We start from the raw sequence: 15359 nt of genomic DNA on the forward strand, positions 1-15359 counted from the left end.
AGCTATACCGACAGAATCTCACACAGACACATACACACTCACAAAAAGAGGAGAAGGGGAAAAAATAATATATCTTGCTCTCAAAGTCCACCGCCTCAATTTGGGATGATTCGTTGTCTATTCAGGTATTCCACAGATTCCGGGTACATCAAGTTGATTGTGGGGATTTAATCCTCTGCTCCCTAGGCTGCTGGGAGAGATTTCCCTTTCTCTTGTTTGTTCGCACAGCTCCCTGGGTTCAGATTTGGATTTGGCCCCGCCTCTGTGTGTAGGTCGCCGGATGTTGTCTGTTCTTCGCTCAGACAGGACGGGGTTAAAGGAGCCGCTGATGCGGGGGCTCTGGCTCACTCAGTCAGGGCGGGGGGGGCACGGAGTGCGGGGCGAGCCTGCGATGGCAGAGGCCAGGGTGACGTTGCACCAGCCTGAGGCGCGCCGTGCGTTCTCCCGGGGAATTTGTCCCTGGATCACGGGACCCTGGCAGTGGCGGGCTGCACAGGCTCCCTGGAGGGGAGGTGTGGATAGTGACCTTTGCTCGCACACAGGCTTCTTGGTGGTGGCAGCAGCAGTGGCCTTAGCGTCTCATGCCCGTCTCTGGGGTCAGCGCTGATAGCCTTGGCTCGCGCCCGTCTCTGGAACTCCTTTAAGGGGTGCTCTTAATCCCCTCTCTTCGCGCACCAGGAAACAAAGAGGGAAGAAAAATCTCTTGCCTCTTCGGCCAGGTCCTGACTTTTTCCCTGGACTCCCTCCCGGCTAGCCGTGGTGCACTAACCCCTTCAGGCTGTGTTCACACCGCCAATCCCAGTCTTCTCCTTGGGATTTGACAGAAGCCCGAGCCTCAGCTCCCAGCCCCACCCGCCCCGGCGGGCGAGCAGACAAGCCTCTCGGGCTGGTGAGTGCCGGTCGGCACCGATCCTCTGTGCAGGAATCTCTCCGCTTTGCCCTCCGCACCCCATTTGCTGTGCTCTCTTCCTTGGCTCCAAAGCTTTCCCCCTCCGCCACTCGCAGTCTCTGCCCGCGAAAGGGCTTCCTAGCGTGTGGAAACCTTTCCTCCTTCACAGCTCCCTCCCACTGGTGCACGTCCCATCCCTATTCTTTTGTCTCTGTTTATTCTTCTTTCTTTTGCCCTACCCAGGTACGTGGAGCATTTCTTGCCTTTTGGGAAGTCTGAGGTCTTCTGCCAGCGTTCAGTGGTTGTTCTGTAGGAGTTGTTCCACGTGTAGATGTATTTCTGATGTATCTGTGGGGAGGAGGGTGATCTCCGCGTCTTACGCTTCCGCCATCTTCCCCCTTTCCTGGATTTTTTTAAGAAGAATACAAGTATGCTAATTTAAAGCAGTTTTGTACACTACTGTAATGAATAGGATTTTATTGATAATGTAATTATAGTATCATAACTTTAATTATTAAAATACATATCAATTATATCTGGTAACCAAGTAAACAGTACCTCTTCATATCTATTCTTCTGAGATACTTTTTTTGTATCATTTGTATAAGCTGTCTTTTAAATATGCATATTATCCTCTAAAACCTTGCTCTTACTGTATCTAAAAGATTTGCATTGGTCATTATCCTTTATACTATCCTATAAGAATGAAGTATTCATTGTATTCATAGGATCTTCGAAATCAACTCTATGAATCATATTATTTAAATTTTATTTCTGCTATTTCAAGAAGTAAACTGGAAGATATTGCAAATGCAGCATTAGCAGCTAGTGCAGTAACACAAGTAGCCAAGGTAAGAGGTTTTGGTTGGCTGATAACATTTTGTTAATGTAAAATTTAGTAATATTCTGAAACCTATAAATAGACATTGGTGTCTAATTTACAAAGGACTGGAACAACCTAAGAAATATTTAGACCCAATACTTCTAGAAAGAGTTCTGATAGTGTAAATTATCTTCAACTTGGACTAGGCAAAATAAACCAAACTAAAGGAACTTATTACTCAATTAATTTGAAAGACAAAAATAAAAAGCTGAATCAATTTTTGTTTTGGGCTGGGATTTGTATAATTTTTTTTAGCTCAGCTTAGAAATAGTTTGACAGTTGTATTGTCATAAATTATACCCAGAATATTTTGACATTGTTTTATCAGTGATCACTATAGTCACCATACTATCTTGAGATATTTTTTTAGTTAGGAGAGAGTATCCAAGGGGGCTGTATTGCATATTATAAGAAAGAAGGCCAGCAATTCTATATCATAGTCACTTTTAGTCATGTTTGGCTTAATTATAAATAAATCTATAAAATATATTCTTGGTTGTAGCCCTGTTTTGCCCTTTGTTTATTGAATTTGGACAAGATATAACTGAAAATTCTACAGAATGATATAGGGCAAATAAAAGACTAAACAACCATGCATTTAATTCCCATTCTTTCATATTAATAGATTTTTCATTCTTAGATTTAGATAGTCCACTACTACTTCTGATTAGTTTTTAAGGCTTATGTCTTATTTTCTTTCTCTTCCAAAATTTATCATTAGTTTTACATGAAATAATATGAACAGTTTTCGATTTAACTACATTTAACATATCTCAGATAGTTTTCTTCATTTTTCTTCTGATTTACACTTCTAAAGAACTAGTGTAACTTTTCCCCACCTATAAATATAGTTCACAGTGTAAAAACAGTTACTATGACTTTCTTAGAGAAGTATGATTAAAATGAATATAAAAATTAAAATTGTGGTTTTTCTTCATATTTGATATCCATTCCCATCCCAACCACAATTTGTTTTAAAATTGTATATCTAATTAAATTTTGTTTTCTGAAACTGTTACTCTCCTTGATAATTTATTACCCAGAGTCTTGGTTTTTTTTATTGCTTTTTAATGTTAATTTCTCGTTCTTGCCCAATTTGGCAATCTACATGCTACATGGTATAATTTTTAGTTATTGAATATAATTATAATTTTTTTCATTTTATCATTAGTAGATTAAATCAAACTAAATGTGCATTTAGTATTGTAAAATTGATTTGAAAATATTTTCTTTTGTTTCTAGGTTTTCGATCAGTATCTCAATTTTATTACTTTGGAAGATGATATGTTTGTATTATGTAATCAAAATAAGGAGCTTGTTTCATATCGTGGTATGTAAAAATAGGAATTTTATAATTCATTGTTAACAAAATGAACAGTGTACTGTAGAAAAACAATAGTAAACATGTTTAGTGCACTCCGAACCCAGCTTTGTTTACAGCCCATAAAGAAAACAAGTCTCAGACTTGAGTTCTTTCACATGTAGACAACACTTACTAAATCTGTTTTGTAAGCTCAATGAAGGACCAATTATCTGACCTTTTAGTTACCCCACAGCAACTTGCACCAATGGTTCACTCATGGTGAGTAAGACAGTATTTTAGTAGTAAGATTCAGTTAATCTTTTAGTACTGTGATCCTTGGACAAGAACAAGTTTACTTTGCTTCTCTGTGCTTTAGTTTCCAAATCTGTAAAACGGGAATAATAATACTGTCTACCTCAGAGTTTTTATGGGAGTTAAATGCATTAGTGTATGTAAAATGCTTGGAAAAGTTACTGGCATATCGTAAGCACTCAGAAAAGGTTGGTCAGTGTCGCTATTTGTCAAGATCAGACAACAACAAAGAGTCAGCAGCTACTAATGTCCTATTATGGAATGAAGTATTGATATAAGTACCATTCTCAAATATAGGTTGTTAGACACCCTTGATTCTTATACCCTGTTCATGCAGTGGTAGGATTGAGTATTGGTATTTGATCAAATGCTATCTAACCACCTCTGAAGTTTGTATTCCCAGCTTTGATAAACTGACCATTCCTTGGATGTAGATTAAACTTAACAGATGCACACGCATACACACAGTTAACAGACACACATGCATATACACACACACATGCACACAGGCACATGGACACCCACACCGTGTTTTATTGTCTATGCTGATTCTTTTTCTTTGTAAAAACACTTAACATGAGATCTACTCTTTTAACATTTTTAGGTACATAATACAGTATTGTTGATTTAGGTACAATGTTGTATGGCAGATCTCTAGAACTTATTCATCTTGCCTAACTGAAACTTTGTGCCCATTGATTAGTTAGGTCAAATATTTTAAAGAAAATTGCAGACTACAGAAGATGTGATTAGCCAATTCATAGAAATAATTATTAATTTGATACCTAAGGATTGAGATGTTTGGGGATGACTAGAGTTTCAGAGGTTCTAAAGTAGGGGCATCCCATGGGGGCATTTGGAATTGTGTAAGGACATTTTTGATTGTCACAATTAGCACTAGCATTTAGTGAGCAGGGACTAGGGATGCTAAATCTTCTGCAGTGTGTAAACCATACTCACACAGAAAATCGTTCTGCTCAAAATACTAGCGGTATTCTATCATAACACACTGGACCAGGTGGTAAGCTCCCAAGAGAAGAGAGCATGAATCTTTTGGTTTCACTGAGCTCCATAGTATGCCTTCTTGCTGAAATTAAGCAACATCTCTAAATGGGTGTAAGTATTTGCTGAATTGCCCATGTAAGAGATTTTTGACCGTACTCTCGTTATTTACAGAAGTCTGTTTACATTTAATTGACCTTTAACTTAATTAGCTACTTAAGTTACATGTTTAAAACCTAGTTTCCCTTAAGCCTTTAAGCTAAACTTGTAAATTTTGTTTATAAGTCTCTTTATTTGAAAACAAGCACCTTTACTTTTTCTTTGATTAACTCAGATTGAACTGACTAAATAATAATCAGTCTCATTTAACAAACTTAGTCAACAAACTTAGTTTGTTAAATTTCCTTAAAGTTTAAGTTGAGTTTATAAATTCAGCCTATTCATTTTTTAATTATTTGTTTTTTAATTGATGTATAGTCAATGTACAATATTATGTAAGTTACAGGTGTATAATATAGTGATTCACCATTTTAAAAGGTTATGTTCCATTTATAGTTATTATAAAATATTGGCTGTATTCCCTATGCTGTACAATGTATTCTTGTAGCTTATTTTATACATAATAATTTGCATCTCTTAATCCCTACCCCTAGGTTGTCCCCCCTTCCCTCTCCCCACTGGTAACCACTTATTTGTTATCTATAGCTGTGAGTCTGCTTCTTTTCTGTTACATTCACTAGTTTGTTGCATTTTTTAGATTCCACTTATAAGTGATACCATGCAGTATTTGTCTTTCTGTCTGACTTATTTCACTTGACATAATACTCTGCAAGTCCATCCATGTTGCTGCAAACAGCAAAATGTCATGATTTTTTATGGCTGAGTAGTTTTAAGTACTTCAAATACCAGACCAGGCAACTTTATAAATCTAACAAACAAAATCTGCCCAAATATTTAAATAATTATTAAAAATAATTAAATTTATAGGGAGTCTAAATTCATGAAACATTCAAGTGTTTATAAATTTGTTTTCTTATATCTCTCAACTTAAAAATCACAAGTCTGAAATTAATAATTATTGAATTAAAAGTATAAATTTAATTTATTAATTTTAAAGTATAATCACATGCTTAATCACTCAGATTCTCAATAGTATAATTATAATATAATAATAGTAGTAGATTGCTCTATACACATTTTACAATATAAGCTCATTTACTCCTCAGAATAACTTAATGAAGTAGTAATTAATATTATTTCTGTTTTCTAGATGAAAAAACTGAGGCACAGATACTAAGTAACTTGATAAGGAAATGGCAAAACCGGGTTACTAAATCCAGGCACTCACTCCAGAGTTAGTGCTCTTAATTATTATGTAATTATGTGGCAAGTCCTCTCAAACATCACAAGTGCTTTAATTAATAATCTTAAACAGATTATTCAAAACATAAATCAACCGTATTGATACCATGGATTCAATTTTTATCACCTGTTTTCCACGGATTGGGAATTTATCCAATAAAGGATGCAGACTTGTCACCTTAGTTAGACTTAGGCTAATATCTCAGACAAACCAAGTTGTTGTTGAAAGTGAGTTGAAGTTAGTGATGGACAGTGTTTTGACTGTCGAGGTCAGTTGTTTCAGAGGTGTGGGACTGAAGCGTTGAAGAGTATGGACCTGAAGGATGGAGGCTTCATATAGATTTTACCTGAACCAGTGATTGGCAGAATGAGCTGAGTATTTCACTGGATTGGTATCCCCTGAATTTACATAATTCACGTATCCTTATGCCATTTCTGTCATCTGATTTGGCTAGATAGCAGTCTGCAATACTGAATAGCAGCACGTTTCCTCATCCAGATTATGGTTAAAGTCTTTGTTATTTTTATGTTCTCTGCATGTACCATACTTTCTTTGAACACTCTGTTGTATCCAGTTGGATTCTGATTTCCTCTTATGCTGATCACAAGTTGTACTGAATTTTATATTTGTTTTCACATTCAAGATGCTGGGAAATTAAACATATTATATAGATAATATTTTAGTCCAGTCAGTCTTTTAACAAATAGTTACTGAGCTTCTACTTGTCAGACACTGAGCCTAGGTACTCTGAGAGATAGGAAGCTAAATAAGGCAAGGTCTTTGTCAAGAAAAGTCTTCACAGCAATGTTTCTTAAAGTGTAGCCCCAACAACCTGTTTTTCAAATGTGGAAGCCATCACGTAGTAGAGCAGCCAGGATAGCAAAGTCACTGGTTGTGAACCTAGTAAGTAGGCTTGCCACCTCTCCATTTATTCTTCCCTCCTGGCTAGGGACCATTATTACTCTTACCTTTTAAAAACATTTGACATGTTGGTTCTTAAAGTTCCAAGAAAGAAATGGGACAGAAAAGAAAAAAACGTGTAGCCCCAAGTATCACCTGAGGTGTTTGTCAGAATTGCAGATTACCTAGAATTATCCCAAATCTATTGAATTGAATCCCTGAGGGAAAGGGCTAATAATCTTTCATTTTTAATAGCTTCCAGAGAAACTGCTTTCTCTTCTCTCCTATTCTTAGAATGATTCTTCTATCCACTGGAGTTTGAGAACCACTTAAGTACAGTCTAGTAGATTAGAAAAGAAATTTATATAATTTGTTATAATACAAAGAAAATGTATGTGATGTTGGTCTTGCTGTAATTGATTTATTGATACATTGTCCTTTTCTGACAGTATTTGGATAGTAAGATCAGTAGTTTCTTGAGGCCATTTAATGTTTGTGAATAAAATTATGGAAGACGATATTTATTTTCCTATTTGCTCTGGCAAAAATTCTGTATAATTTATGTGGTGGGTTTTTTCTTATTATTACTGGTCTAATATTGATACTACTCATTACTACTACTGATATTGAGGTGGTATTTTTTTTGAAGTATTATAATTTTTGTGGATACTTGTTCACTTAAAATTTAAAGCATAAAAATTTTTACTTCTTTAACTATTACAAGTATTATCAAACTGAATATTGATAGGTGTCGAGTAATAATTTGAATAAAAGTAAGGGATAAATTTTGGTCACTTTCTTCTCCTTTATCTACGTCATTTTAGCTATTAACAGACCAGATATCACAGATACGGAAATGGAAACTGTTATGGACACTATTGTTGACAGCCTCTTTTGCTTTTTTGTTACACTGGGTAAGTTTTCAAACCTTTGTTTGTTTCTTGAAAGTAAATTATTTAACAGCTCATTTTAACTTGTTACACTGCAATATGATCCCTTATTATCTATCTGGATTTCTACAGTCCCTCTCTCCAGAGTTGATATAAAATATACATTCTGTACTATATAAAACCACAATTCTTCTAATAATTTGATGAAGTTAGCATTTAGCAGCTCTCTTGAGTTGTCGCCTTAGATGTCTTTGGTAATTGTAACTTCCTAGTGTATTGTTTGAATGTTTGCTGGTGGCTTCACCTATGTGCTTGCTAATTTTCTTTTAATATTTCATTTTGAAAAATTTCAAATGCACTTCTAATTAGACAGATATATGCCTGGTAAGTATCAAGGCAAACTCCCAAGGCTCCAGAAAACAGTAAATTTACGTAAAACACTTATCCAACATACTCTCAAAATTTTAAACATTTCTTTGGAGTATCTAAATTTACTTACAGCTACGTTGTGTTTAGTGTCTAATGTATGATTTTATTCGTTACTATTAATAATGGATATGTTTAGAAATCCTCTAATTGCGATTTTAATTTTGCAGACACTGAAAACTTTTCAGTTAAAATGATCCTCACACTACATTAATAAAATTTCTCTCTTTTTCACAAATTAGAAAATTGAGAGATACATGCACAGTTTAGGATATAGACAAAAGCTTGAGGAGAATTTGCATACAGATTTTGCGGGTCCCTCCTTTCAGGGATTTTCCCCTTTAATTTCCAGCCGTGAACTCCAGGCTTTGATTTCCCAGCTCAGTGAGCCTTCTGTTTTCTGCTTGAGCTCTTTCTCCTCTGTGCCATGAAAACTGGAAAGTACCCTCAAGAGGAAAGCTGGTTAAAAGTATCTCTCACTGTTCAAGTATTTCTCTTCTTTCAAGAGTTTTACCCTCCCCCACTTTCTGCTTGCTTTCGATTGCTCTCAGTACCTTCAAATGGAGTTGTTGTTGGGTCTTTTTTTGTTTGTTAAAGAACACACATGTATACCACTTTTAGTCATTAAACAGACATAATTAATCTTTCTATTTTTGCACACAGTCTCCAGAATTTTGCTGAATGCTAGGGTTATTGTGGACATTAAGGTTAGTTTTGCTTGATGATAACTATGTTTTCAAGGTTAAGGTAGATTGAAAAAGAAGTGTACAGACCACTGAAGTGTTAGAGCCACTTTTATTATGGAGTATCAGAAAGTGATTTTTCTCAAAGGAAAAGTTGAAATAACTGCCAACCTGACATAGAAAGATATCAATAATAAATTAAGTGGAAAAAAAGCAAATTTAAGGATGGTATGCAAAATATCCTATTTTTGTTTTTTATGCACTCCACACACACACTTTTTTTTTTCTTTTTTCTTTTTTTGCGGTATGCGGGCCTCTCACTGTTGTGGCCTCTCCCATTGTGGAGCACAGGCCCCGGACGCGCAGGCTCAGCGGCCATGGCTCATGGGCCCAGCCGCTCCGCGGCATGTGGGATCTTCCTGGACCGGGGCACAAACCCGTGTCCCCTGCATCGGCAGGCAGACTCTCAGCCACTGCGCCACCAGGGAAGCCCAACACATACACACTTATTTAGACTATATGTAGAATATAACCTGGAAACATTCATATCTAATTCTTAATGGGGATTATTTTGGGGTGCTTGAATCAAGAGGATTAACTTTGTACATTTCTAATATTATTTGGATTTTCTTAGGACAGACATGTATAGCTTGCCATCAGAAGAAAACAGTTTTAAAAAACGTACTAATATTTCACGTTTTTACTTTTACAACTGACTGAGCATGCTTTGTATAGAATCTAAAATTTAAGAATTTCAGCATATAAGTATTACAATGTTCTTTGTTTTATGAGATTTTTAGTGCAGTTTGATTTTTTTTCTCATTTTAGGATTTCAGCCTTCAATAAAACTTGGAATAATAGAGAGAAATAAAGAAGTCTAAAATGAGTTGATTTGATAATAAACTGAGGCCAACTTTTAGGAGCATTTTACATTATGCAAAGAATGTGTTTTCTATTGATATCTTTTAAATTAGTCAAAGTGCTGATTTAGTCAGTCCATTGAAAAAATATGGTCACACTGATTGACCCACACGATGTAAAAATCATGTTTTTCTGACTCCCTTCATGTTGTCTTTATAAATGGTAAGGTCTATTTCTGAAACCTTGCTTTTATTCTCAAGATTATAAATCCTTCTATGTTTGTAGCCTGAAATTGTTTATATCTATTGTATGTTATTATTTGATGCTGATGTATTTTATAAGTATCCATTTTAATTATTAAGAGCTGAAATCATTGTTAACATCTGTTGTTAAAATAGGTGCTGTCCCTATAATCAGATGTTCAAGAGGAACAGCAGCAGAAATGGTAGCAGTGGTGAGTTCATGCAAATATCCATTGGGGATAAATAATGAATGTGTCAGTTGTTTTCCCTAAGTACCTCAAGTATTTTTGTTAATATTAAGTATGTATACAGTTGTTATGGGTTATATATTAAGTGTCAAAGGCAAATATTTTTATTTTATAACATTGGGATTCCACCAAAAATAAAAAGTAATCATTATGATCATGTGATGGAGTAAAATGATTTATTCCAATGTGAATGTGCTATTCCAGCCCTGTTTCTTTTTTACTCAAATAAATATTCCTCATTTAGCTTTGTCTCTCTAAGTAGTATTTTACACTTATTTGATTCCCCAAATCACTTAATATTTAACTTCATTTAGCAAACATTTGTTAACAATTATAATCATTTTTAACATGATGAAGTGTATTTTGCTTTCTCATAATACTGGAGTAGAACATTCTGTGTAAAATGAGCATTTAAGAATTTGCTTTAAAGATTAAAAAATAAGATATTAGAGAAATTACAGAGTTACTGAAAAGAAGGTAAATGGTATGGAAAGATGGAGGAAGATACACTAACATTTTTGACTTTTAGTAGCCCAAATGAGTCATTGACAGATGGAGGGCTAGTTTCTTTCACATATTCCATTTCTATTCTGGATATAGAACCACCACTTGCAACCACCACTATTGAGATAGCTTCCTCGGTGCAGCAAGTCATGCTTTGGGAGAGAGTGTGGGTTATTACTGCAAAACGTTTCCCATACCTAAAGTAAAAATAGTCAACAAAAAGTGATTATTAGTGAAATCAGGTCTGAGTCACAATAGAAAAAGCATTGGTCTTTTCAAGTCCAAGTTAGGATAATACTGAATAGTAAAGAAGCTAAAATGTGAGAATTGCTGTTTTGTAAAGGAATTCTAAATTTCTTAGTTCCAAAATTAAGAATACGTTGTGTATTACCCTATGCAAAGTTGTCTGAAACTGTTCTTCAAGAGTTAATGTAGCACAGGGAACTCTACTCAATATTCTGTGATAACCTATATAAGAAAAGAATCTAAAAAAAGGTGAATATATGTATATGTATAACTGAATCACTTTGCTGTACACCTGAAACTAACACAGCCTTGTAAATCAACTATGCTCCAATAAAATTAAATATTTTTTAAAAAAGAGTTAATGTAAAATTTCATTTTTCAGAAACTAGATAAGAAACTTCGGGAAAATCTGAGAGATGCAAGAAACAGTCTTTTTACAGGTGACACACTTGGAGCTGGCCAGTTCAGGTATTATGTTAGTTAATACACCTTATATGCTTGAAAATGAAACATTTGTAGAGTGTTTTGGGTTGTTTTTCCTTGTCTGATAGAATACCCTTATACTGTAAAGTCTAGATCAGGGTTTGATTCAAATCGTTCTTAAAAATACAAACGGAATATTTTATTTAATTTACCTTCTTTTGTTAGAATTTTCTGTTTTTCATTTTTATCATCTGTAGGATAAATTTTTCTGTTTATACAGCTTTTGCAGTAGGAAACCACTTCCTTTTAATTATCATTAAGCCTCTTGGTAATGAAAAAAAAGTAAGTTGAATAACTTGTGATGCCTATGTCTATTTCTACCTGTCTATTAACTGGTTTCCATTTTTACATTAAAATACTGGCAAAGTATTTTTGTCTTTGTTACCATGTCTAGTATAAGTAGATAATGCCAAAGTTACTGACTGCTCAATTATTATTGAATAGAAAAAATTTTTTAAACTGTCCATTATAGTGTATTTAACTTTTGTTTATTAAAAATAATGCACACGGCTTCCCTGGTGGCGCAGTGGTTGGGAGTCCGCCTGCCGATGCAGGGGACGCGGGTTCGTGCCCCGGTCTGGGAAGATCCCACATGCCGCGGAGCGGCTGGGCCTGTGAGCCATGACCGCTGAGCCTGTGCGTCCGGGGCCTATGCTCCGCACCGGGAGAGGCCACAACAGTGAGAGGCCCGCGTACCGCAAAAAAAATAAATAAATAAAATAATGGACAGTATTAGGGTGAGAAAGTAAAGAAACCCACACCAATGGCTGAAAATTATTTCAAGGGGAATAGATAGTATTTTGGAGAATTAATTATTATCCCTAGTTTTAGGTGAATTAATAAATAAAGCCTGTGAAAATAAACTGATACTCAGTATAACTGCCTTCCAGGAATTATACTCTTATGGTAACCTTTCATAGACTTCATTTTAATTCAGTTTGATGGCTCTTACAGTTTTATATACTATTCCTATAATTTGCAGTTGATACTAACATTGTGTTTCAATTGTTTGTTCAACTGTTTCACCTCCCATATTACTTTAAACTGTTTTGCAATTTCATCGCTGGTCTAAATATTCTTCTAAATAATGATATTTCTTATTAAGTAGAGCAGAGACATCAAATTCTCATCTGTTTTTTTTTTCAACAGAAGCAACCACTATGTCATACCTTACTGAACAGTTCCTTTTTTATTGTGCTCTTGTATAGGCCTTAGAAACCAATATAAATTAGGCACTGTTTTATTTAGATAAATTTTTTTTAGTGTATTCACATAATCATAATATAGTTGTCTTACTTTTAGTTTGTTGTATGCATTTCTAAATTATTTGAATTAGGGGTCAGCAGCCTTGTCAGACTATTTATTGTTAAATGTATTTGAATCCAGTTGTAGGCTAATGATTCTCAACGAGAATTTAGTAATGTCTAGAGACATGTCAGTCGTCTGGGTAGTTGCTACTGGAATCTAGTGGGGTGCATTATGGGATGCTGCTACACATCCTACACTTCACAGGACAACTCCCCATAATAAGAAATTATCCTGCCACAAATGTCAGTAGTGCTGAGTTAAGAAACCCTGCCGTAGGCTATCCTCCCTGCCCTCCACCTAGCTCTGGAATAATGAAAGATAGTAGGTGGTGGTAAGCGTGCCACTCCTACCTTTTTATCGCCAAGTCTTATAATTAATGCAGTTGGGAGTTCACTGTCTTACACCCATGAGGGTATAATGAGTTACTGAAATTGTCAGAGGTCTTTCAGGAGAAAATACATATAGTAAAGAAAATCAGGTAGCAATGCCTATTGAAAATTGACGTGTACTCTTGATACAGTAGTGCCTCTAAAGTGAAATCTCTATGCCTTTTGGAGACACATGGTAACCAGATGACTTTGTGCCTCAGTTTGCTTTAAATGTAGTTTATTTCATATCTAAATGATAGTGATGGAGTTAAACAATATATGACATGTCTGGTAAGTGAGTAATTATATAATTAGTTACTGTTGTAGTATAATGTTTTAGTTTCATATATTATAATGGGATAGGGTTTTGTGAGCGTCTTCTCTTGAGTCTGCTTTTTTGAATTTGTGTTTTCAGGAAAAAATTGGAATTTGTAATTTATGAAGCTATTGAACATTTGTATAAATTTGTAAGATCCTACTCTCTGTAATTGTTTTCCCTGAACCTGACAACGGGTTTTCTTTTTTTCCTTTTATTCAAAAATGTAAAATATAAATCTGAGCAAAAGCAACTTATTCTTACTTTGATAACTATAAAAATTATTCTGTAGTAGTATTTGTATAGATTTTTTCCTTTAAGAAAGTTCCTTAAGTAAGACTTATAATCTAGCATCATACACAGGCTCTAGGTAGTACAAAGCATTGCTTTACTTGATTGTACTAGAAAATTTTTTAGAAAGCAAAGTATTATGGAATGTCAGTATTAGTATACTTATTGTTCATATGAAAATGACATATACTGAAAGTAGTAGAAGAATGTAGATGTATACACAGGTATTAAGAGTTACATAATTTTTTTTAATATATTTACAGCTTCCAAAGGCCTTTATTAGTCCTTGTTGACAGAAACATAGATTTGGCAACTCCTTTACACCATACTTGGACATATCAAGCCTTGGTGCATGATGTACTGGTAAGAGGCTAAATATACCACTTTTTGCTAAAATGTAGTAACATTCAATGGTCCTAATTTAAAATTAACATCATGGCTACAGGAATACAGATGAGAAGGATGGAGCTGAGAAATAGAAACAAAAAGGGTGATGGAATTTGGTATCGCTAGATGTGGATGCTGGAGAATAGTGAAGCCTTGAGGTTTAAAGTTCCAAATTTATGGTCTTTAAATTACAGGATAAATCAGTGGTATTGTTGGAATGATGGGGAACAAAAGAATGGAGGAAAATGAGTGGCTGTTTTTTTTTTTAATTTTTCATGCTGAGTAAGTAAATAAATTTGTTCTCTTTGGGGAGAAAAGATGTAATTTTTCCTTTTTTTCCTGGGAATCTGTTAAGCCTCATTTTATGGTAAAAAATAAATAGTATTATTTATATTACATCATATGTTTTTTGAAGTAATTCCACATAGGTAATTTCATGCTTAAAGCTAAAATCTGTTTTATCCATGCATATATTGATCTACTAAACATTGTAAATAGCATGTGATATACACAGATAAATAAAAACAGCCCCAATCTTCAAAGGCAATGGAAAGAAAAGATGTATACATATAATTTCTGTATAAGACACTATGTAAAAGGGCCAGAATAGTCCTCATTTGTAAGATAGAAAAATTGAGACACAGAAGTTAAAGGATATGAACCTAAATTATTGGCTTTGCCAAGACCAGCACTCTAATTTACTAAATCCTAGCCCAAGCCTCTAGGGATTATAGTGTATAATAGCATCATTATTGCAAAGATTGCCTGAAATGTCATACAGAAAGGAAATGAAAGACATGCAATAGATGGTTTTGGTTTAATGGTTTATTTCTTTAAAACACAGACTCTAACTGTAAAGTATTTCTTTTAATAAATCAGATTTTAGGATTACTGATGGAAATTGGCAGTTCTGCACACTTCTCTATCCTAGAGTCCTCTGTGATTCTGGACTCCAGGATAAGTGTCAATGATAGTAGTCAACTCTGATTCAGTAGAGAGAGTGAGAAGAGTCAGAGGGACACTGGATCCAACCCTGAGTAACAGAACATGGAAAGTAGTTTTCATAGGTCAATAAGAGGCTGAAGAACCACTATTGGAGTGCCTACTCTTTGACAGAACATTCTAGACCCTGGTTTTAGCAATAAATAAAGCAAATGAAAATACTCCTTTCTTCCTGTATCTTACATTCTAGTAGGAGAGACAGGCAATAAATAAAATAAAACACGTAATATTTCATAAAGTGAAAAGTACTCTGGAGGAAAGTAAAGTAAGTAATGGTGAACAGGATTGCAGTTTTAAAATAGGGAAGACCTCACTGAAAAAGAGACATTTGAGGAAAGATCTAATGGAGAGAAGGTAGTGAATTATGTAGCTATTTGGGAGAATAGCATTCCAGGCAGAAGGATGCCTGATATGTTTAAAAGATGGCAAGGCAGTCAAAGTGGCCAGAGCAA

General features: G+C 34.8%; 1 protein-coding gene across 1 annotated transcript in view; it reads left to right on the forward strand.

Annotated features, from left to right (window-relative positions):
- The window catches only part of SCFD1 (sec1 family domain containing 1), a 142452-nt gene that overhangs the window by 40487 nt on the left and 86606 nt on the right, over positions 1 to 15359 (forward strand). Inside the window, exons 5-10 of the mRNA XM_082618920.1 lie at positions 1618 to 1740; positions 3015 to 3102; positions 7477 to 7566; positions 9911 to 9966; positions 11135 to 11220; positions 13782 to 13881. Of these exons, the coding sequence (XP_082475046.1) occupies positions 1618 to 1740; positions 3015 to 3102; positions 7477 to 7566; positions 9911 to 9966; positions 11135 to 11220; positions 13782 to 13881 (543 nt within the window). The remainder of the gene's footprint in view (positions 1 to 1617; positions 1741 to 3014; positions 3103 to 7476; positions 7567 to 9910; positions 9967 to 11134; positions 11221 to 13781; positions 13882 to 15359) is intronic.

Source organism: Mesoplodon mirus (assembly GCF_964341445.2).
Source record: "Mesoplodon mirus genome assembly, chromosome: 4".
In the NCBI taxonomy this organism is placed as follows: Eukaryota; Metazoa; Chordata; class Mammalia; order Artiodactyla; family Ziphiidae; genus Mesoplodon; species Mesoplodon mirus.